The sequence below is a fragment of the Chaetomium globosum genome, genomic scaffold (assembly GCF_000143365.1).
Source record: "Chaetomium globosum CBS 148.51 scaffold_3 genomic scaffold, whole genome shotgun sequence".
In the NCBI taxonomy this organism is placed as follows: Eukaryota; Fungi; Ascomycota; class Sordariomycetes; order Sordariales; family Chaetomiaceae; genus Chaetomium; species Chaetomium globosum.
The window spans coordinates 1013554-1036852 of record NT_165978.1 but is presented as its reverse complement, the minus strand read 5'-3'; the positions used below and the strand labels follow the sequence as shown (position 1 = coordinate 1036852).

At 56.1% G+C, this 23299-nt stretch overlaps 8 protein-coding genes across 8 annotated transcripts; 5 read left to right on the top strand and 3 right to left on the bottom strand.

The window, feature by feature from the left end:
- Positions 1 to 393: 393 nt before the first annotated feature.
- CHGG_05620 (uncharacterized protein) lies at positions 394 to 3053 on the bottom strand (the record flags this gene model as incomplete). Its single annotated transcript, XM_001221714.1, has 3 exons — positions 394 to 409; positions 476 to 494; positions 698 to 3053. 3 exons carry the CDS (start codon positions 3051 to 3053, stop codon positions 394 to 396), a joined length of 2391 nt encoding a protein of 796 aa, XP_001221715.1.
- Positions 3054 to 5715: 2662 nt separating this feature from the next.
- Positions 5716 to 6324, bottom strand: CHGG_05619 (uncharacterized protein; the record flags this gene model as incomplete). The annotated part of the gene is made up of 2 exons (XM_001221713.1): positions 5716 to 6057; positions 6277 to 6324. The coding sequence occupies 2 exons, from the start codon at positions 6322 to 6324 to the stop codon at positions 5716 to 5718; spliced, it is 390 nt and encodes a 129-aa protein (XP_001221714.1).
- A 1327-nt stretch (positions 6325 to 7651) lies between these two features.
- On the top strand, positions 7652 to 9117 carry CHGG_05618 (uncharacterized protein; the record flags this gene model as incomplete). The annotated part of the gene is made up of 4 exons (XM_001221712.1): positions 7652 to 8075; positions 8134 to 8312; positions 8367 to 8437; positions 8499 to 9117. 4 exons carry the CDS (start codon positions 7652 to 7654, stop codon positions 9115 to 9117), a joined length of 1293 nt encoding a protein of 430 aa, XP_001221713.1.
- Positions 9118 to 10630: 1513 nt separating this feature from the next.
- CHGG_05617 (uncharacterized protein) lies at positions 10631 to 15018 on the top strand (the record flags this gene model as incomplete). Its single annotated transcript, XM_001221711.1, has 4 exons — positions 10631 to 10986; positions 11056 to 11623; positions 11717 to 12104; positions 12206 to 15018. The coding sequence occupies 4 exons, from the start codon at positions 10631 to 10633 to the stop codon at positions 15016 to 15018; spliced, it is 4125 nt and encodes a 1374-aa protein (XP_001221712.1).
- A 737-nt stretch (positions 15019 to 15755) lies between these two features.
- CHGG_05616 (uncharacterized protein) lies at positions 15756 to 16291 on the top strand (the record flags this gene model as incomplete). The annotated part of the gene is made up of 3 exons (XM_001221710.1): positions 15756 to 15842; positions 15914 to 16062; positions 16132 to 16291. The coding sequence occupies 3 exons, from the start codon at positions 15756 to 15758 to the stop codon at positions 16289 to 16291; spliced, it is 396 nt and encodes a 131-aa protein (XP_001221711.1).
- Positions 16292 to 16688: 397 nt separating this feature from the next.
- Positions 16689 to 17628, top strand: CHGG_05615 (uncharacterized protein; the record flags this gene model as incomplete). The annotated part of the gene is made up of 2 exons (XM_001221709.1): positions 16689 to 17480; positions 17545 to 17628. 2 exons carry the CDS (start codon positions 16689 to 16691, stop codon positions 17626 to 17628), a joined length of 876 nt encoding a protein of 291 aa, XP_001221710.1.
- Positions 17629 to 17943: 315 nt separating this feature from the next.
- On the bottom strand, positions 17944 to 21318 carry CHGG_05614 (uncharacterized protein; the record flags this gene model as incomplete). The annotated part of the gene is made up of 5 exons (XM_001221708.1): positions 17944 to 18369; positions 18438 to 19685; positions 19741 to 20637; positions 20766 to 20888; positions 21262 to 21318. The coding sequence occupies 5 exons, from the start codon at positions 21316 to 21318 to the stop codon at positions 17944 to 17946; spliced, it is 2751 nt and encodes a 916-aa protein (XP_001221709.1).
- An 877-nt stretch (positions 21319 to 22195) lies between these two features.
- CHGG_05613 (uncharacterized protein) lies at positions 22196 to 22552 on the top strand (the record flags this gene model as incomplete). The annotated part of the gene is made up of 1 exon (XM_001221707.1): positions 22196 to 22552. The coding sequence occupies one exon, from the start codon at positions 22196 to 22198 to the stop codon at positions 22550 to 22552; it is 357 nt and encodes a 118-aa protein (XP_001221708.1).
- Positions 22553 to 23299: the final 747 nt, after the last annotated feature.

The following is a 23299-nucleotide window of genomic DNA, read 5'->3' as shown; positions in this document are numbered from 1 at the left end:
CAGCACACCCGCGTCCGTAGCCGAGTGCAGGCGTGGAGCCGAGGGAAGAGAGCATATGAAATATACCCTTAGAGAGAGATGGAGTCAGGATGCACAGGTCACGATGTGGAACGGTTCTTCTTTGATGATGGTTTAGACGCCACGCCGCTATAGAGAATAGATGGGGAGCGCACTGGGTAGTAGTAGAGAGGGATTGGGTTGCATTAGGGGGCGCCGAGAAGCTTTTATCCAGCATGGCATGGGGTATGTCTATTCTTGGACACACCCGGGAACGGGGAGAGAGGATTCCTATCCCTAGGTAGTTGGTGAGAATCCTAAGTTTCAAGTCACCTTCGTTCAGAAACAGCAGTGCAGGTAAACTGTATACCGAGAGACCGGACATATGTTTCAGTTTCATGCAAGCCAGTACCTAGGTACCGAGCCATGCTCGGGTTAGCATTTCAACTCTTCACCAACCTACACAAGCCAAGCTCACCACCACTGCCCCCGCATCACTAACGGAGCAGGCACATCAACACTCAAAACATCTATATCATTTGATCTACCCTACGCACAGCCCTCCAAACCCGGCGAACCCAAATCAGATCACACATATCCATAAACCTCCCTCACTCCCACCCTCCTGTCTGTCCCCTTTACTCCCACCCATCCAACCCCCTCTAACCCCTCGCCCACCCCTCCAACCCCCTCAACACACACCCCTCCCCACCAGCACCACGCTCCCTCTTCACCAACCTCCCCACAGTCCACACCGTCTCGCCCTCCCGCTCCAACACCGCCTTCACCTCCCCGGCCCTCGCCGCCTCCACCGCCAGCACCATGCCCAACCCATTGTTAAACGCGCGCGCCATCTCGGCCGGCTCGACCGCCGACGCCAGCCAGCCAAACACGGGCGGCACCTCCCAGGTAGCGACGTCAATCTCGGCCGCGAGGTGCGCGGGGAGCATGCGCGGGACGTTCTCGGTCAGGCCGCCACCGGTGATGTGCGCCATGCCCTTGATGGCGGCGGCGTTGCCGTCGCTCGTGGCGGCGAGGGCGGCGAGCAAGGGCTTGACGTAGATGCGGGTGGGGGTGAGGAGGGCTTCGCCGAGGGTGATGGTGGTGTTGCCGGTGGTCCAGGGGCAGGGGTCGGTGTAGGCCAGGCCGCGGGAGGCGACGATTTTGCGGACGAGGGAGAAGCCGTTGGAGTGTACGCCGGAGGAGGCCAGGCCGAGGAGGACGTCGCCCTCGATCATGGCGTCCTTGCGGGGCAGGCGCTGGGGCGCGCGCATGACGCCGATGGCGGCGCCCGCGGCGTCGTAGTCGTCGCCTGTGTAGAGGTCGGGCATTTCGGCGGTTTCGCCGCCTACGAGCGCGCAGCCGGCGGCGCGGCAGCCCTTGGCGACGCCCTCGACGAAGGAGGTGGCGACGGATACGTCGAGGCGCGAGCAGCCGTAGTAGTCGAGGAACATGAAGGGTTCGGCGCCCTGGACGACCAGGTCGTTGACGTTCATGGCGACGAGGTCGATACCGACGGTGTCGTGCTTGTTCATCTTTTGCGCGATGATGAGTTTGGTGCCGACACCGTCGATGGCGCCAACGATGATGGGCGCCCCGGGGTGGCCGGCGGCTGAGAGATCAACTTCTCCACCGAAACCGCCAATGATGGCGTCCGCGCCGGGGCGCCGGGTAGTGGCAACGGCAGCCTTGATACGGTCGACCAGCTCGTTGCCGGCATCGATGCTCACGCCAGACTGCGCGTAGGTGAGTTTGTCGGTGGTGTCAGTGGCGCGGAAGGCGCGGTGGGCGATGTCCTTGCGGTAATACATGCCGTCGAAGTTGATCAGCTTGACGCCCTCGTAGGCCTTGTCGACAGCCGCGCGGAGGGAGTCGCCGGTTGCGGTGGCTGCGATGACGCGGCCGCCCGAGGTCAGCAGCGCATCTCCGGACAGCTTGGTTCCGGCGTGGAAGATGTTGATACCGTCAGGCGGGTTCGCGATCTGCATGGGGATGTTCTTGGGGTATGATTCCGGATAACCAGGGGCGGCGACAACCACGGTCGTGCTGAACTTGGAGGAGACTTTGAATGTGATATCCTCGAGATACGGGACGGGCCCGGCGCATGCGTACATAATCTTCGCCAGATCCGTCTCGAGCAGCGGAAGCACCGTCTGCGTCTCGGGGTCGCCAAAGCGGACGTTGTACTCGAGCACCTTGGGGGTGCCGTCGGGGGCGATCATCAGACCGGTGAAAAGGCAGCCGCGGAAGGGGAAGCCGTCCTTGCGCATGCCGTCAATGGTAGGCTGGAGGATCTCGCGCTCGATACGGGCAATTAGCTGCGGCGTGGCGAGCTTGGTCGGGGCATAGCAGCCCATTCCTCCGGTGTTGAGGCCAGTATCACCCTCGCCGATACGTTTGTGGTCCTGGGCGGGGGGCAGGGACTTGATGGTGGTGCCGTCGCAGAACGACAGGATGCTCAGTTCGTCGCCGATAAGAAACTCCTCGATGACGACTTCGTCGCCCGCTGAACCAAATGCCTTGTCCTGCATGATATCTTTGAGCCCCTGTAGGGCTTCCTCCTGAGTCTGCGGGATGATCACGCCCTTGCCGGCAGCCAATCCGGTGGCCTTGATAACGACGTTGTGCTTAACCGACTTCAGGTAGTGGCAAGCCTTCTCGTAGTCGGAAAAGTTCTCGTACGTAGCGGTCGGGATGTTGTGTTTCTTCATAAAATCCTTGGAGAAGGTCTTGCTGCCCTCCATGGCCGCAGCCTCTTTGGACGGGCCAAAGACAGGAATCCCCGCATCGCGGAAGAAGCCCTCGATGCCGTCGACGAGGGGTGCCTCGGGGCCCGGTACCACGAGGTTTATAGCATTTTTCTTCGCAAATTCGACGAGTCCCGGGTAGTCATCGGCGGCCACCGAGGTGTCGTTGATGACCTTGGGGATGCCTGCGGTGCCTCCGTTGCCAGGCACGGCGACGATCGACTCCACCAACGGTGACTGGGCAAGCTTCCAGGCGAGGGCGTGCTCGCGGCCGCCGTTGCCGATGAGTAGGATGCGCAGAGACGACATCTTCACGTTGGGTCAAATTGAATCGGTCGTCCTCTGCCCAGCATCTTGACCCTTCTCCGTGTCCGGCGCTAGAAAAAAAAAACCTTAAAAGGGTGTTAATTACCCCTCCCCCGCGTTTTCGGCTCCGTTATCGAAGCACAGGCGTTGATTGGTCAATTCGTGTAAGGGCCAGACAGAGCACGGCTCCCAGGTTTGGACTTCGTTTCTAAAACAGGACCTCATTATTACAGGAGATGGTTCGTTTTTGGTAGTACCATAGTTATGGATTTGAAGATATTTTGTCAAGGCAGTCAGGGGGGCAGACTGACAGCGGGTTGCAATGTTGAACAGGTACCCGAACCCATCTTCGAGCTCCTCGAAGCTTGGCTCGGTGCTCGGTTAGATCTGCGAGAACAGTAACATAGATTAAAACTGTCAAATTACTCGCTGGAATCTAACATAACTGTGTAGGTTGCGACAACTGCCATCCAGACGGGAGTTCCGAGACCGTTCAAGTTCGGCATCGCTTCGAACCGTTATACGAAGTCCACCTGGGACGAATGCGTAACGCCCGAGAGCAACGGTTGGGAGCGAAGGAGAAGGCGGGAATGGGCAAAATGGACGCCAATACACAGCGAGACGTCAGAGCGAGTTGCCGTCTCTCATCTATTGTGAATATCCTGCTGTGCAGCTGCAGTATGCTGCATGGTTCTTGGGTACCATGTTCCCCGGTGGCTGGTGAAATGCCTTTCATCAGCAAGACATCTTGCTCACATAAGAATAGCCAATAACTTCCTAGTTAGTATAGAATCATCTTGTGAAACATTTGAAATGTGGCTGGCGCTGGCCTCGACATTTGGCCGTGAATTATCTCCGCCTTCCCAGCCCCCACGCATAATACCAAGAGTTACAGAGCGCGGGAGCCGTGAACGGCCGCCAGCTGAGACCCGACAGTGAGGTATCTCCCGGTCCGGTGCGAAGTACGGCACATACGGCTACTCGGATGGCGAGGGAGCGCAAATAGCGCTTGGTTGGTGCCGACTGCAGTTCTGAGGGCGGCACGGCGGTGGCGCCGGGGACCGAAATCCTGACTGCCAGAAGTAATATTACACCATACTATAATCCAACATTGTATTGTACGGTCGTATTATGAGATCAAAAGTTCGTCCCCGTGAGGTCAAAATGATGTCTCGGAATCGAAAGAGGGGAAATGCAGCACTGTTGAGGCTCAAGCCTTGGGCGAGTGGAGAGTTGTCTGCCCCTACCTACCAAACCAACCAGCCGGTTGTCGGGTCAGACGGCAGCAGACTACACTTCCTCGGAATGTCGCCAAGGCAGGGCAGATCGGCAACGGTCTGGAAGACGCGAAGGGCGGCGATTGCATCATGATTTGTTATCGCAACCGAACTACCTACCCTCATCTCTGAAAGATGCCGAATACCCGGTCAGCCTGGGTCGCAAAACTTGAATCCGCAGTCTGGCACATTTGGGATCGTAAATTCAAAAAAGTCGCACTGCCGAGTGATGGCCGTATGGGAGGCCGCGCGGACCCCTGGGCCGGGAAAAGGCCATCTTGAGCTTTCAAAGCTCTGCTGCGGAAGGGGCTGGTTGTTGTTGGGGTTACGCGAAGCTCCGAGTTCGTGGGGGTGATAGTTGACCGGGCCCCACAAAACCGATATTCGGGAAGGTGTGGGGCAGAGCAGCCAACACAACCTCCCCTGCTCCCCACCAAGCGATGGAAGGTCATTAGAAATGGGCCCGTCTCCTACCCCGGTAAGTTATTTCAAGGTGTTTTAAGCTCCTCGTTACGGAACATAAGGCAGACGCGAACGGCAATGTTCCCTAACATAGGCTGAAACGCCGTCAGACACGGATTTTATGTTGCTGGACAGCAAGGGAGAGAACCGGGCTGTCCTGTCTGCCGAGCACCAGCCAGGAACTTGGGGGCAGGTTTTGCAGTGGTCCTCGATGCTACCAACGTTCATGAAGCAACCAGCGGGATATCCGCTTCGTAGCGAGCCAATTGCCGGCCGGTGCCGGTTAACGGACCACAGACACGAACATCATCGTGGCCATGTTTGCAGAGGGCAACTGCTGGAAAATACCACCATGGAAAGATGCTGTGCCTTGTTGTGTTCGGGCGGACCTTCAATTGCCTGCTCGCGTGCTAGATGTTCGCTGGATTGGAGCCTGGAGCCTCGGAGGTGCCACGGCGGGCGCTTGCGCCGACACCCGGGTTCAAGATCTCAATTCCGAGCAAGCAGGCGAAGAGACGGAACATTCGACGAGGTGGTAACGCTTGGCAAACACATCCGACCCCAGGCCGCGCGATCGGGATCGGTGTGCAGGGCTGCCCCACCTTGCCCACCACCCGCCGGTTGCCATCGAGAGACATGGTTCTGTTCCTACATGACGCCATGACTTTTGATGATCCCAGGCTCTCAGCGACGTCTATGATGCGATCTGGACAACAACGATTAGCAATACGAAGTAAACCCCAATGCTTCAGTGGAAACTTGAAGACTTCGAACGTTGCAACCTAGCAGCAACCACCCCCTTAAGGAAGGAGCGAGTGCAGCAGTGCAGCTTGTTCGGTTTTTTTTAATATCGAAATCCGCCCCTGCCCAAATGGATTACGTCGAGAGCTGCAGTTGGCTTCTCTCCTCTGAGAGGTCCAAATCCTTTAGTTTTCGTGTTCTCCGGCCGGAGCTGCCTCCACGTCAGGCGGCCGGAAATGCAGATCGCGCGGGTGACTGCGGGAGTTTCCCTGCCCACGGCCAGCCTGCAGACCTGACCTTGCTTTTTGTTCTTCTTTTTCCAGAGCGTAGCTGCGTTCTCGACCCATCTCAATGGCAGTCGATCGACGGGCTGACCGGGCAACACAACCCTCCCGAGCCCTCCCCAGGTCGCCAGTGGCGGCGGAGTGGTCTGTCGACCAAAGGGCCGGTTGCCGTGGTTGGTGCGTCGTCGAATGGGCTTCGGGTCTGGACAAAATTCCCCAGACCCTACCGATACGGTATGTCGCCTGTCGGTCGCCACAACATCGGACTAGTCAAACTACGTGCAGTGTACCTACACAGTGAATTCAGTGCACTCTGGAAGACGTCAACGGCAGGTTTCCGCTTTACAACAGTGGGCTCTCGCGGCAACCCCGAAATCGGGCGAGTTGAGATGCACTTGCTCTCCTGTTGGCCTTTGCCTACGAGGCGAGACAAGCGGCACTGTTGTTTCCTAGATTAGGAACCCCCAATGGACTCCGCCAGAACAGGTCGGCCATCGGGCCGGTCAACATTGCGGTCTCTGAGCAGAGCTGGAAACACGTCAAACCATGCTAAGGAATACCAACAGGGGCACATATGCTTGGCAAGCTTATCACCAAAAGCCGTCGTCATTGGCAGGGTTCGGAAGGCCCACTTGCGGCGTGGTGGGCAGGACAACCACTCAACTCCCTTGATTTTTCAGGGGTGCATGTCCACCATGCTTAGCGTTGGCTCATTGACGCGAGTTTCGACATTTCGTGCAGTTTCCAGGAACAACGGAACAACACACGCAGCCGAGACACCGCCGACGACTGATCGATGGATGGGCCGTGGTTTTTCTTATTCACCTCATAGGAAGACATCAATGCAGGGAAATACCACAGTACGGATTTCAGCTAGACAGGCATGACAGGCCTCACCTGTTTTCTGCTGTCCACTTTTGGGATGGCAGTGGGGGGCCGAGGCGTGAGGAGTGAGGCACGCACTTACACGAGCAGCGATCTGAATTCAGAGAGCCACCGCCTGCGCCGCCTTTTTTCGAGAGCTTGAAACAGCAAACGGTCACAGATTGTTAGTTAGCTATTGCCTGGGTAAATCGAGAGTCAGCTCCGCTACGACTGCGCCATGCCCTGAAGGGGGTTTTTCTCAAGGGAGGTGCTGCGGTGGAGAGGTTGGACGGGCCTCTGGATGCAGGACCTTCCCGGGGTTGACCATCCATCTCCACGACAGGTACGAAGTACACTCGACCGGTGCGGGAATCTGACAGTCGGGGATGTTGTTCGCCTCCTCCTGTGTACTTCCTGCGCGGCCAACAACGGGCCTGGCTGGGCCAACCGGTGGGCACGGTTGTATGCATGCACGGCGCCGTCGGTCCTGGACCAGCTTCCGCTTCGGTCTCACAGCTGGGGGTGTCTGCCCAACCTCGCGATTCCCGGGCAGAGAGCTCTCCGCCGCCCAATCCTCGAGCTCCGATTCCTCTGATCCCCACCTGCCCTCCTACGAAGTACCATGGCCAGCTTCATGCAGCCTAGATGGGATTGTCTCAAGCTGCTGTTGGACATGGGCAAGATGTCATCCCAACCCCGCCGTACCACACTTGCTCTTCGCTCTCGTGGTCCTGCGCTGGATGGCACTGATGGCGTATAAACATCCTGCCTCCCAGATTGTCTGCTGCCCTCTCTCCCCATCCTGCTTCCTCATCGCCGGCTTCTTGGGTTCTCCCAACCACCAACCGTTCGCTAAGGTTTCTCCAGACCCTCACTCCCAACCACCTCGTGCCTGAAGATCCTGGGCCCACCAGATCGGCTTCATCCTCACTTACAACCCAGTCGTTGCCGGCAGACCGGCCGCACAGACACAATGAGAGCAGTATTTTCTATCCTGGCCCTAGCGGCTACGGCCCTCACGGCCAACATCCCCCACAGGGGAGACCGGGGACTGGTCGGTAGGACATACGGACATGGCAGTGGTGGTGGTGGCGGCGGCGGCGGCTATAGCGGTGGTGGTGGTGGTGGCCATGGCGGTGGTGGTGGAGGCGGCGGCTACAATGGCGGCGGTGGTAAAGGTGGCGGTGGTAAAGGCGGTAAGGATGATGACTGCGAAACCATCACCACCAAGGTGATTGTGACTTACACCACCGTCTGCCCCGTCACCGAGACCCACACCAAGCCCGGCCACACCTACACAACCACCTACACCACGACCAGCACGGTCAAGACAACTGTCCCCACCACCATCGTCATCACCAAGACGGCACCCCCGGTAACCAAGTCGACAGACCAGGGTAAGGCAACCCTAGCTAGCCCCTTGAGGTTGTTTACACTTACTAACATGGCTTGCAGTCGTCTACACCACCCTCACCGAGCTGTGCCCTGTGACTGAGACCAAGGTTGTTGACGGCTCGACGGTGGAGATCACCTGGACCTCGACCTCGACTGTTGTCACCAAGGTCCAGCAGACCGAGACCATCTACACAACATCCGTCGCGACGGAGTACGAGACCACTGATGTCTACACGACGGTATGTCTCTTTCAGTAACGACGGCAAAGTGATATCGGCTAACATGGACACCAGGTTACCTGCCCCGTCACCACCTACACCACCGTGATCGAGGGCTCCACCGTCAAGGTCACCCAAACCGACACGTAAGCGCTACCTCCCATACCCTACCCAACCAGTGACCAACTCACTAACACGAAAACCCAGAATCACACTCACCAACACGGACGTGCACACGGTAACGGATATCGTGCCCGTGACCATCACAGAACACGTCCCCGTGACGGTCAACGTCCCCGTCACAGAGCAAGAAACCGTCACGGGCTACTCGACCGTCATCGTCGAAGCCACCGAGACGGTCTGGACCTCGACCCCGCTGCCCCCGACCACCATCATCATCCCCACCATGGTCACCGTCCCGGGCAGCGGCGGCCCTGGCCCCTCCTCCCCCGGCACCGTCCCCGGCGGTCCCGGCCCTTCCTCCCCTGGCGGCCCCGGCCCTTCATCCCCCGGCACTTCCCCAGGCAGCCCGGGCCCCAGCCCCAGCCCCAGCCCCTCGTCCCCGGGCACCGCCCCCAGCAGCCCCAGCACCCTACCCGGCGGACCCGGCACGCTCCCCGGCGGCCCGCGGCCCTCCTCCTACGGCGGCACGCCCGAGCCCACGCCGGAACCCACGCCGGAACCGACCCCGACGCCCACGCCCACACCCACAAACGGCAGCGGCACGCCCATCCCGACGGCCGGCGCCGACAGCCTCCTCGTGGCGCGCGGCGGCAAGGGCGTCGCGCTGCTGGCGGGCCTGGTCGCTGCTGTGGTGCTGGTTTGAGCCTGAGCTTGATCAGGGCCAGTCGGTTGGTTCTCTTTCTCTCTCTCTATCTCTATCTCTATCTCTCTTGCCCCTGCCTCTTGTCTCTTCCCGTGCCTTTGGGGGGCTGGAGACTGGAAGGGGGGGGCTACGCAAAAACACATATGGTGATGTGGTTATGATGATGGGGATGATGACTGGTGGGTGGGTGGGCTGGCGGGCGAGCGTGACCGAACACTCCTTATTTTTGAGGGGGGCTGCGATAGATACACTTATTTGCTTGCTTGGTCATTTTTTTCTTTTTTTTTCTTTATGGGTTGGGATTGGGGCAAATCTCTTGTTTCGACATGGTACTGCAGTTACCTGACGGAAGGGGGCTTGGCCTTGTCTGACCTAAGGGGGTGGTGGTGGTGGTGGTGTGGGATATCTCCTCTTCCTGTGGCTTTTGGGGGGAGGGGTTAATGCTACCTACTTAATGTTTATGTACATATACTATAGGGCTTCCATAGAATGGGCATTGTTACTGATTATTACCTGCTTTGCTGTGCTGTGCTGCTCTGCTCTGCTCTGCTCGTTTGAGTCTTGTGGCATTTCTCTCCCTCCCTTGCCTTGTTGACGTTAATTCATTTTCGGCGTTGGGATTCCACTTTCACAAAGTCTAGAATTGTAATAGTTTGATGCTGGTGATGCTTTTCAATTCAAATTTGGTTTTGCACATGTGGATGCTCAGCGACTCTGAACCATTTATTTATATGTTGATGTTTTTGAATTCGTGTCTGGGGGTCTGCCGTCGCCGTCAACATCGGTATGGATGAAGAGATGTCTGTAGATTTTGCCCATAAAAGTTCTGTGTTTGTCCAAAGGGGCCAGAACCAGTATATGATGCAGCAAGTGTCTACGTATCCAAAAAGAGGCGTGGGGGACCTAGACCAAACATACGGGAGGACCTGGGCAGGGAAACTGGAGGTGTAGGCGACGAAGACTCGTATAATTTGAGTAAGGACCGACCGTCCAGACACGCTGATAAGCATGGCTAACCTGAGTAACCTCGCGTCGAATTAGAAAAATCAACCCAGATGCTTGAGCATTGATGGGAGACTGTACCCAAGCATTGCCAAGCTCGGTAGCGAGTCCTCAGCGCAGACCATCTATAGACTACACAGTATCCACGTTGTCGTCCTTGGTCAGCATAGCAAAGCGGAGCTACTGGTTTTGGCCAGGGTCTTGGCCCTTGGAGGGTTGGTGAACATATAAGTGGACATACAGGCGAACATGACCACCATGTTTCCCGTTTCCCGTTTCCCGATCCCAATCGGGCACCTATGTTCCCACCGGCATGTCTCAGTACCTCACTTCAGCTGGGGCCGAGCCAATCAAGTTCTGTCTGACACGGGGGGCCTTCAGCTCGCGGCATTTCCCCGCTTTAGTATTTACAACCAAACTGAATATGGACCCCAAACATTGAGCCTTGAGGTCGACATCGGCTCGCCCTGCCTGTAACCCCAGTGCCGGCACATGATCTTCGATGGCCGAAATGAAACCCGCTCGAGATTTGACACGGACGGTGTTTCGGCTACGCAACCTTCCCAGCCGTATTTGCAGCCCGAACGAGGTTGCCGACCTGCTCAGCGCCGCCTTGCATTTGTCTGCACACCAAGTCATCGTCTACTCAATCGCAAAGACCTTGAATAAATGGGAGAAGCAGCCATCCAGAGTTGCTACTCTCCAGTTGAAGGCAGTACCGACATGCCTTCAGAATGCAATGGACGACGATGAGTGGGTTATCGTCTTGCAGGGAGGTCACCCGCCGTGGGATGTCCTGATTCTCGATACTCACTTCCGGGGCATGACAGCCCTCACTGATGTCGACCCGGCAAGGCACCGTGCTGAGTAGGTAACACCCGGTGTGCGGCTTTGTCACGCAATCTTTATCAACTAAACATTGTTTTGGACCATCAGCTGCATCGCCGTCTCGGGATTGGCCAGCCACCCTTTTGGCTCATGGCAACCGCGAGGTCACGACAAGACTTTCATGTGGGTACGGGATGCCATCCCGGCCTCGATACCAGGACTCCGGACAATCATTTACGGTTACGATTCGAGCCTTCTCGAGAGCTCCTCGTTCCAATCCATCTCGGACCTGGCGCAGAGCCTGATACTCCATCTCAAGTCTGGAGGCTGGAACCTTCCCTCGTCAAAACCCATTGTTTTTCTCGCGCACAGCCTGGGTGGATTAGTCCTTAAAGAGGCTATTGTGCAAGCGGCCAGCGGCGAAAAAAATATCACCAATATTCTTGATAACGTTCTGGGCGCCATCATGTTCGGTGTCCCAAGCCTGGGCATGGAGCAATCCCATTTGATGGCCATGGTGGAGGGACAGCCGAATGAATTCCTGGTACAGGATCTATCGCGGGAGGGCGGTAGTAATTACGTGCGGCAGTTGCATGCGCAGTTCGAAGGGCTATCGTTTCTCAGGAAAGCGTACATTCTCTGGGCATACGAAACGAAAGTGTCATCAACCGTCGTGGTACGTACCTTACCTACCTAGGTACCTTCAGAACCTCGGCTGGAGGTGTAACTTGATAAAGGCTGCTGTTGACCATTAAAATAAAATCTGTAGCGACGTTCTGATGGAACCTGGGCCAGGACGGGCCGTCCTACCGTTCTTGTGAACCCCGAGTCGGCAACGAGTCACAACTACCGAACCAACAAGTCGTTGACAATTCCCATCAACGAGGACCATTCAAATATGGTCAAATTTCCCCGGGACGATGCAAACTTGAGGCTCATCTTGCATTCACTTTCCGAAATTTGCTCTCCGAATCGGCCTGTTGAGCCTGTTGGCAACGGGAGCGACAACGAAATTGGACGGCGTGATACATTAGGCACAGTACCTGTTTCAATCAGCGATAGCACACAAAAGGATTGGCTACCGATCGGTTCCTCCATGTCATGCGAAGGCGAGGATGCTTTAACAAAACTTGGCCAGCTTTTCGCGTCAATGACAGGTACGTTACACCGTCGATCAAGTTTGGGCTCTTGTATCACTCCAGCCACCAGACCGCCGTGTATTACCCAGCAACCTGTTAACGTAAAACCGGGCGATTAGATCTACACAGGGAGCTGCATACCCCCGAGCTAGACTTCCGCATCGATCAGATTGATGACCCGTTTGAAAACACGTTCAAATGGGTCTTTGATGTGCCTTCGTTCTCCGGCTGGCTGCAGGAAGGATCGGAGCTGTTTTGGATCAACGGCAAGCCAGGTTCTGGGAAATCGACCATCATGAAGCTAATCTATAAAAGTAAGGAGACGTGGGAGCTTCTGCACAATTGGAATACTGGCTCCCTTGAGGTGAAGGCTGGCTTCTTCTTCCACTACCGCGGCAGTGCTATCCAAAAGTCCTTCGAGGGTGTTTTGCGAAGCCTCATCCTCCAACTCCTTGCACCATACCGCAACATGTACCGGAAGAACCATGAGCAAACCTGGGAGGAGTACCAAGCGCTCAAAAGTGCGCAACGAAAGATAGACCAGCAAATGTACGGCATTCGGGCAAGCCTTGAATCCACCCGCAGAGAGATCGAGAACATACGGGAAGAAATTGGAATTCTATCCCAGCGCGGTGACGAGCTGTCCGATGTACAGCGCGCAGCCAATCTGGACAAGTGCCGTAGGAGACTACCACTCCTTCAGTCTCGACACACCGAGCTCTCTAGACGACTGGCGGAAATGACGCCACAGTGGATGACCGAGTTGGCCTCGCTTAGGACCTCTATAACGTCTGTCGCTACTCGCTTCAAGCCGTACAGCACCCAGCCAATGACCAAGTTCCTTACTAAGGCCATGGCCGAGTTTCACGATGAAAGAGATGGACTAATTCCTAGGCTCGAGAGAGTCCTCCGGATCCTTCTCGACCAGAATGCAACTAGGACGGACCTGATTCTTTTCTTCGACGCACTCGATGAGTTTGACGGTCATCTTGACTTGATCAGTCGCTTTCTTAAGGGTCTAATCCAGCGCTCCCCTTCGTCAATGACGGCTGTGAAAATCTGCTTCTCGAGTCGCCCTTGGGAGCCGCTTAGGAAGCAATTTTCTTCGTATCCAGGGTTTGCTCTACAGGACTATACCAGAAATGATATGGAGGAGTTTGCAGCGGGCTCCATAACCAAATCGGATACCACGAACCCTTATATTACCCAGCTAATACCGGGTATCATCGCTCGGGCGAATGGTGTTTTCCTATGGGTCAAGCTTGCCCTGAAAGTCCTTTTTGAGACAGTCATGTACAGCCCAAACGCTGTTTCGCCCGAGCTGCTGGAGTCCAAGCTACTAGGGCTCCCCGATGATCTCTTTGAGTTTTACGAGCTCATCATCTACCGGATTAGCAGGAGCAACCGGCGACGAACATTTGCCTTGCTCGAGCTCCTCATCCGCCACAGCGGTCCTCCGGTTACCGCTATTCAGATCCGAGACGCTGTACTGGTATCGAGTTGCAATTCTTATCAAGAGGCCATGGACGCACTGCGCCAAGGACACCCAGAAAGTGGAAATGGATCACTACCTCTACCAAACCTCTCTTACCCCAGCGATAGCGAGAAACAAGCACGAAAAGACATTGCGGCTTGGGGTGGAGGGCTGGTCGAGATCAAGAGACAGGATAACATTGACCGGCCCCAGCTAATGCACCAAACGGTCCTTGAGTTTACCACGAACCTCACGTTCAAGCGAATTGTAGTGGGGGATCTTGCATGCCTCGTCAATGAAAACGGGCATTCATTCCATCTCAAGTACTGGAGCTTGAGTAAGAGATGGGCGCGGGACAACTTCATGGCGATCGGAGGAATGCAGAATAACCATGACCGCGCTCCCAGGCACCAGGCTTACCACTCCCAAGACGAAGAATTACAGCATCTCGCCTACCACGCCGAGCAGTCAGAGCTTACCACTGGCATGAGCCATTTCGACTATCTCTACAGCATACCCTTTCTCGATCCTTACGGGCTGGAAGAGAGCTGGAACCGGGACGAGGTGTTTGTGTTTCTCGTCGCCTCATGTGGGCTGACATTGTGCCTTCGAGACTGGCTGGCCCGGATCGCGCCTGACGGGTTTACTACCATGAACAAGCCCCTGCTGACGAGCTTCCCCTTACTTCAAGCACTGGTGTTCGCCCCCCCTTGGGGCGTGTTTTTCGAGAGATATATGACGACCATCCGCCTCCTCCTCGAGAATGGCTACCCGGTGAATGACGAGCACAACTTCCTCACGCTGCTGTACAAGGAAACCTGGCGGAACAGACAGCATACCTACCCGAAAAGGATCTCTGACTCGACTCTGCTCAAACTGGCCACGCTTGCTCTTGAAGCTGGAGCCAGTGCAAACCTTCTCCTGGGCCTTTTCGGCGAGGACAGTCGCTTTGTGTGCAACGCCTGGCCACTGCACATTGTGCCGCCTTCCCTCGCCTCGGAGATGATACGCCACGGCGCGAACCCCAACGCCCTTGATGATGCAAACCGGACTCCTTTGGATTGGGTCGTCTCTTTCCCCAGTAATGGATTGAATAAGCCTGTGGATTGGGATGGCGTCGGGCGCTATGAGATGTGCCAAATTCTCGTCAAGGCGGGAGGCACCCCGTCACAATCGACTTTAGAATCGAAAGCCTGGGCAGACATGCTCGCCGAGTTCGAGAAGGAGGGCTACGATACACAAATGATTCGGCAGCGCGTTCAGCCTCCCGGCCCGGTTGAGCCTGTGGGGGGTTTACTAGTTGAGCCGCCTGTTCCTGGACCTATTGAAGAAGACTGTGCAGACGAAGAAGAACTGGAAACGAGGGGTGGCGCGGCGGAATCAGGAGGTAGATTGGAGGAAGGAAAAAGAAGGAAATCCCGTCGTCACAGAGAATTTTCTCTGTGGTGTTTTAGGTAGATTGGAGAAAGGAGAAAGAAGAAAACCCCGGGCCGTCGTCCCAGATCATTTTCCAAGTTTTCGCTGTGCTGTTTTAGAGACTGGGGCTGAAGTTAGGTATGTATTCTACACCAAGAGGAGAGCATTTTGCGGTTCAACTCCAGTCAACCACCGACAGGAAATAAACAACCCGGAAACCAACCAGAAATGCCCGGAGATTTGGAAATTCTTACACGTACCATAACGACAAGGCTTTAGCTCCATGTCACTTGCTCAAATCACGAGATCCCACGTCACCAATGGAAACAATGTGATGGATTCGTTAACCCCGGCAGTCACCCAAGTTCAGAGGGATCATCAGCCTACGCCACAGAGGCCACCCTCAGACCTCTTCTGTGACTGGAGCTACCAACAGAAACCCATGCCGTGTTACCGAAGTGCGCAGCAGCAACCAGCTGGGTAGGTACAGTGACTGCTATGATGTAATGTTTGGTTTGCTCGTATCTGCACTGCTCGCATTGTTGCTTCCGCCATGGGCGTCTGACCTCGTGTTGGTTGCAAGGAGGATTGCTCATTTTATAGGTAAGGCACCTGGTAGGTAAGGCAGGCGTGGCTTATAAAAACGAAACTTGTTCCTTCCTCGATCGATTATTACAGGCAACCTTCATACGACCGCAGAGCAATTCCGAAAATAACAGGCTCACTTCACCAAACAAAAACCTCCATACAAACCTACCAAGCCTACCTCAATAATCACCATGTTGTTCAAGACGATCTTCACCGTTTTGCTCGCTTCCCTTGCACAAGCCTCGCCCGTGCCCACCGAGCACAACGAGATCGGTGGTGTAAGTACCCCCCACTTCGTTACTTATTAGCCGTCTGCATCCCCGTCTCACACAACCGCCTCCCCGCATAGGTACTCATCTGCACCGACCCCAATGGCCAAGGCCACTGCGAGTATAACGTCTACGAGCTCGAGAAGTGCTACAACCTGCCGCCGACCCTGATCCACAACGCCGCCACCTTTGCACCAGACGATGCGCCTTTCTACTGCTACCCCTACCTGTGAGTTTTTGCCACCGCTTGGCATATCCATCCCTTGAGACCTGGAAACTAATGACGATAATGCGAAAGCACGGAATGCGGCGGCATCTGCATGTCGCCGACGGGGTGCACCTTTGGCGCCGTGTCGTACGACTACGAGAACAAGTTCAACCTCACTAGAATTGGGTGGAACCAGTACATCGAGTCGTTTGAGTGCCATCTCAACAGGACCGAGGATGAGAGTTCGTGAACTTGGGGATAATGGAAAGGAGAGGAGTGGTTGAGATCCGGCCTTGGCTTCGGTGTTCGGCGATGACGGCATGTCATTTGGTGGGGTTGCTTTTCTTGTCTTCTCTACCCCGCCATCGGCAAGTCAATTGGCGGGGTAGCTTTCCGGGAGTTGGTGCTTTGAATTGGGAGCTTTAGCTATCTCTAATATCTGGTGGTAGTAATTAAGGAGGAGTTAATCCGGAAGTAATTAAACCTCCTTTCCCCCTTCTCCTAACCGGACTGCTTGGTACTCGGTGATTTCTAACCACCCACACCCTCAGCTTCAACTCAACCATCAACACCACCCATCACCCAAAGGCACTATCACCACCACCACCACCACCACCATCATACCACCAACCACCAAATCACCCAACATGACCTTCGAAACCAAAGCCACCATCGCCTCCTTCGGCGGCAAGCTCCACAAACTCACCCACCAATCCACCGAAACCACCACCCCCATGGCCGTCAACCTCTACCTCCCCCCGCAAGCCCTCACCCCCAACCCCACCAAAGTCCCCCTCCTAATCTACCTCTCCGGCCTAACCTGCACCCCGGAAAACTGTTCCGAAAAAGGCTTCTTCCAGCACCGCGCCAGCCAACTCGGCCTAGCCATCCTCTACCCCGACACCTCCCCGCGCGGCCTCAACTACCCCGACGAAACCACCTCGTGGGACTTCGGCGCCGGCGCGGGCTTCTACATCGACGCGACCCAGCCCCCCTGGAACGCCGGCTACCGCATGGAGAGCTACATCACGCGGGAACTGCCGCAAGCCCTCTTCTCCGACCCGACCTACGGCCCGCTGCTCGACGGCGCGCGCGTGTCCATCACGGGGCATTCCATGGGCGGGCACGGCGCGCTGACGCTGTATCTGAAGAATCCGGGCATGTATCAGAGTGTGAGCGCGTTCGCGCCGATCGCCAATCCGAGTCGCTGTCCGTGGGGGGAGAAGGCATTTAGCGGGTATTTGGGCGCCGAGAGGGAGGGGTGGAAGAAGCATGATGCGACGGAGCTGGTGAGGGGGTGGAAGGGCGGGGATTTGAAGGCGTTGGTGGATGTGGGGACGGGGGATAATTTCTATAAGCAGGGACAGTTGTTGCCGGAGAATTTGGAGGCGGCGGCGAGGGAGGCGGGGGTGGAGGGGTTGACGGTAAGGTATCAGGAGGTGAGTACCGAGTTTAGCTCCGGGAGGTTGTTGGGGGAGGGGATTGCTGACTTTGGATTGACAGGGTTACGACCACTCGTACTATTTCATGGCTAGCTTCAGCGACGACCACGTCAACCACGCGGCGAAGCACTTGGGATTGTTGTAGAACAGAGAGTTTTTGAGAGTTTAGCTGGAATATGCGGTTGATGAGGTATGAACGGGCCGCCCGTGTAGAAAGGGGCGGCAGAATAGGTACATGAAACGGCCAACCAGGAACGATACGATATAACCGTCGGTATACAACTTTCCTATCCCCATACAAAATAAAAAACCAATCCTAACAACGCCATATCCATGACTAAATGTCCCTTTTTAAGCATGCCACATCCATACCAACCCCCCTCTCGCTCCCCAACAGATCACCCCCGTACCCCAAACCACCCCCCTATCCACCCTCACCCACTTCCACTCCCACCAACCATCAACTAACCCTCTTCTCAACCTCCCCAAGCCCGACCCCATCCCCCTTCTCCCCCGCCGCCCTCGCCTCCGCCTCCACCTCCTTCTTAACCCTCGCATACGCGAGCTTCTCAAACCGGCTCAAAATCCGCCACCAGTGCTGCCCGGCCTCATGCTCCGCCACACGCTCGAGCAGCGCCGCCGTCCTATGGCGCACGTCGCGGTCCTTGTGGAACAGGCCTAGGGCGACATAGAACAAGCCCGTGTGCGACTCCGGGGCGACGCTCAGCAGCATGCAGATCTCGTCGTAGGAATGCACGTGCTTGGCCAGCGTGTCGTAGATCTCCTTGCTCTGCATGGGTGTGAGCCGCTGCGTGCGCAGCCGGTCGTGCAGGTGCGCGAGGTCCAGGCCCTTGAGCGGCCGGATGGTGGAGAGGTGCGCCATGTCCTGGAGGAGAGGGGTTGTGGTTAGTCGGGGGAATGTAATGTTGATTTGGGTTTCATGGTGTTGCATACCTGGATAAAACTGTAATAGCTCCTCGTGTTACGCCACCCTTCTATCCGCGTCACGTTCCCAGCTAGTTCTTTCGCCTTCGTTGCCTCGTCCACCCACACATACCCGTGCCCATGGGCGGCCGACGGGTTGGCATCCTGCTCCTCGTTGCCTATGTAGAGGGCGCTGGCGCCGTACACGCTCTCTTCAAAGGCAGAGGCTATGCGGGTGAACTTGAGCACCCATGACCTCCACTTGGCTCGGATCACCCGCTCGCCTGCCCTCGACGTGATGCTTTGCAGGATGCCAGCCATAAAGGCGGCGTCGCCTGTCAGGTCGTTCGACGCCGACCCGCTGCTTGACGAGTTGTGGATCAGGTTTGCGTAGGCTGGGTTCTGTTGCTGGAAATAGACCAGACCCTCCGTAATAGGGGCGGGCTCGATCTTGCTACTAATCTTCATCTTGCCGCTGGGCAGGTCGCAGAGCAGGTCCCACCACTCCGGGTGGTGCTCAAAAGTGGGATTTGTCACGCCGGCGATGAACCCAGGCACCTTCAGAAGGTCGTCCACCTTGGTGAGATCTGTGTACGGGAAGGCGTACCGGGTAAACCCCCTCAGGATACCACCCGAAGCGAGCGCGCAGGCGGCGAGAACGGCCTCGGCGACCTCCCCGGACGGCATGTTGTGTCCGAGGAAGATGACCCGCTTCTGTGTCAAGAGGGCGTTGATAAGCACAATAATCGGATGTGTGGTGGGTCCGTTGGTTGTAAGATGAGGATGCAGGGAGAAGGTCTGCGGTGACTTGGAGTGTGAGTCGGAGAAGTTTTGGATTAGTTTGATCAGGGAGAAATCCCCCACAATCTCAGGCATAACAGCCACGGGAACCTTGATGGGGATGGGAATGCCCTTGTACATGACTTTGCTCTCGAATTCGTGTGTGTCCCGGGGAACCACGTAGGCAGCATGTCCCTCAATGTGCGCCTTGGATCCTGACCGAAAGACGGTGGGCTGTGGGGCAGGGGGAGCGTTGCTGGCGTCGAGCGGCTGGCCGACATCGACGCCAGATCTCCCGGAAATACGTGCCTGGATCATCTGCTCAAACTTTTCGACGAACAAATCCTTGTTCTCGCTTGATTGAAGGAGGTGTCTTTCAAGCCAGGTCAGCTTTGGCATCAATGATAAATCCATCTCGTTCACTGCGTTGTAGAGCATTGCCAGGGTTTCAGGCACGGGTGCTTTGAAGTATTCTTCCAAGGCCAGTAGTAATAGAGGCTGAAGAAAGATTAGCAAGAGTGATGGGCCGGCAAGGTCGTATCGTTCCCTTCACCTTATAGATGTGTAAAAAAGGATGCCGGGTGCAGATGGCCATTGCCTTGACCACTGCACCTCGTTTAACCGTTTTGTCCTGTTTTGTGTTGACGAGATTGAGAACGTAAACCAACGGAGGGCCCTCAAAACCGTCTTGTTCTTCATCTGTCGACTCGTCGTCATCCCAGTCGTCGTCATCCAGGTCATCCAAATCGCCTTCTTCCTCGTCTTCTTCATCAGACTCGTGTATTATGCCCTTGGCTCGGTCACGCCTCCTGATCCGCCGAGCTCTCCTCTCCTCTTTGGCCTGTCGTTCCGCCTCGTCCTCTTCGTGGCTAGTATCTTTATGCAGAAAAAATATGGTCCAGTCCTGGTTACGGACATGGGCCTGGTCCGGAAGCATGAGTTCGGCAAGCATATGTTCATCGCCGGTGATGGAGACTGGGTATTGGTGTTCCATGACCGGCCCACGATCAATGTCGAAGGATGCCACCAGGATGTACTCGACATGATTCTCGGTGCTCCCGCGGGGGTACTGGGAGCGCAGCTTCCGTGGCCGTTGCACGGCGGCAGCATAGTGTGGCTGGGCACTTGCTGAAAGCGAGCTGTGCTGAGGAGGAGGCACCGGTGCCGGTAGACGGTGTCTTGCCCTTGAAGCTCGCGTCTGAGGTTCTGTCCATCTCGGGGATCGTTCCCGGCTGGAGGTTGGAGCGAGCTGGTTGGGGCACTGACGTCGGGATTGTCGAGAGCGATCTTCTGATGTTGTAAGGCTTGTGGCGTTGGCGTAGCTAGCCGCACTGCTGATTCTTTTCAAATAAGGGGCAGTGAACTGGGCTCGAGGCCCATCGTAGTCCGGCGTTTGAGCCAATTCCACCTGCCCTGTATTCGTGTCTTTCTTCTTGGCGCATATGTTTTTCTCCAAGGGATAATGAAGGAAAGAGAAGTTTGCTACAGGCGTGGCTATGCTCGCAATGCCGTCAAGGCAATGGGTATAAGAAACAAGAAACGGACTAAATTTGAGGCATATAGTGTTGACAGATTAACCTTCGTAGCTAATTCGAGCTTTGTGAAGGTGGTCGTGCGCAATCTAACGGAGGACTCGAGGGCCCTTGTGTGTTGGGTAATAGCAGGTGGGAAGCGATGAAAGCAATTCTGGAGCTCGAGTATCTATTTGTTGGTGCGCGATTGTTTCGTCTGAATTGGTAGCGGGAAGATTCGATGCCGAGGTGCAACCGGCGGCATGGAACTAGGTCGGCCTCGAGCACGACGGAGGCTCCTGTTCTGTGATGAAGTCAAGCACTCCCGCACGCTTGTTCCCCTTTTCGGCTTCTCGCACACGGGTATTGACAGGGGATTACGACCCTTGCTTGGTGGGGGTTTGAGCCGCTGAGGGGTGCTTGCTTGGAGGGGCGGGTCTGAGAGCGGGCGGCAGCAACCCCCTGCTTTTTGGGGGGCTTGAAACAAGCATTCCATGACACCAGCCCCGCAGCGGTCGCACGCCACAATGCCGCCGCAATTAACCTGTGGCTGATTCACGTACCCCTGCTGGTTGTCCGGTCGGATTGTTTACTTTCCCTTGCCATCGGCCCGCCGACATTGAAAGAGCGGATCGCGATTGATGATGATAAGCCCACGACCAAAGTGTTAGTAACGCCGGGGTTTTATAAACTTGACATTCAACCTTACCTTATTTTGGAGACACTTCAGTGCACTGTTCAAGGCGCCTTGAAACTGATCTAACTTTCATTGGGCGCATTTGTTGATAATTTCAGCGTCACACCGCAGCAAGCCCGCCGCGGAATCCCCTTCTAACATTCACCTCGACGAGCAACATCGGAAAGCCACTTTTGAATATGGTAGGAAACAAAGGAAATGGCGTGTGTCTTTCTAACGATACTGACCGAAACTAGTCGGCAGCATACAAACCGTCTCCGCTGAGTTATGGCGGGTCCGCGCGGTCGTCACCGTTTCGCCGGCCACAATCGCCAGCATCCTCTGCGACATTGCGACAAACTCCTACACCGACGAGGGATGGGTTTTCCGAAGCGCGCGCAAAGTTTATGGGCAGCCCGGTCACAAGTCCACCGCAAGAGTTCCGAAGATCTCGCATACATGCCACGGTGGAAGACGACCCCGACGAATACATTCCTCAGCCGCGCAGCCTTCCTACAATTCCGCGACCGCCATCGGTGGCCGCTTCTACAACACCTAGCACGATAGGTCATGGCAATGCACTTTCGCAGTTGCAACCCTCACAGGTTCGCACAATGCGGGAAGCATTTCAAATCCTGGATCGCGATAGCGACGGCGTCGTGAATAGGGAAGATATCGTAGATATGCTCACTCAACTAGGTAGGGCGAATCACATGCATAGTGTTATCATCACAAGTTGGGCCAGCTGACAAGTAGGATTAGGTCTCCCAGCAAACGCGGGCGACGTGTCCCAATTCTTCCCTCCGTCAGCGCCCCAGACCATGCCAATGGCGCTGTTTCTCAACTCGATAGCAAACTCGTTGGTCGCTTTGTCGCCGGGCCCCGAATTACTGTCCGCATTTTCGGCATTCGACGACGACGACAGCGGCCAGATCGATGTTGCAGAACTCAGAGATGCGCTACTGCATACGGCACCAGAGCCCGGCCAGGAGCCCCTGACGGCGCTGGACGTTGAGAAGGTCATTGCTGGTTTCACAGGGCGGAGGGCGTTCAGTAAGAGCTCAGCCACGGGGCTGGGTAAGCGTGGCGAGGTATTCCGGTACCAGGATTTTGTAAATACAGTTTCTGGTGGGAACGGGGCCGCTGCGCGGGCCGATGACGATGCAGAGGAACCCTGAGTTTCTTTCAAGCGCCCGCCAGGTGTTCGCATGGGCGTTGTGGGGTTGGATGGTTTACTTTTTTGTATCAACACGAATGGGTGGCTGGGCATTGGTGTGCTGCTGTTTGGTGTCATCAAGCCCGGGGCAATACCAACTAACGGTGAAGGGCATGATTTATGGACTATCAGTTCTCGGCATTGGGGGCGAGTCACGGAATTATTACCAACCAATACAATGCTGACTGGCCGCCGAACCGGCGGACTGGCGGACTGCAAGTGGCATGTTGTGCCGTAACTGTGACAGCTCGCTCGTGTGCCATCCGCGCCTAGCGCCGCTCGGCATTTGTTGACATGACATCCATTTTTGGTTCGCATACCAGACACGCATACCAGGCTGCGAATCCGTTGGGAGGCTGGGATGTTCGATGTCAGGAATCAATCCCAAACTCATCGAGAAACCTGCTATTATCCAGGCCGAATGGACGGTTGTTCAACCTCCCCTGACGAATGACGACAGGAGCTCCAGAAATGGCAAACGGCTTGACCGGGAGAGCACAAACGTTTCCGAACCTGCGACGAGCCTGGGACGGACCGACCCACAGAAGCTTCGAGAATTGGTTTCCCCAGCCTCCGGTCACGAATCGCTTACAGTGATGTGTGCCCCGATACGTAAATTCTTTTGCCTGCGCCAGGGTCCTGTTCCAGCGCTTGAATGGTCCCGTGGCGGCCTGGAGACAGGCGCCGGATCCCACCCGCTGTCCCCCGC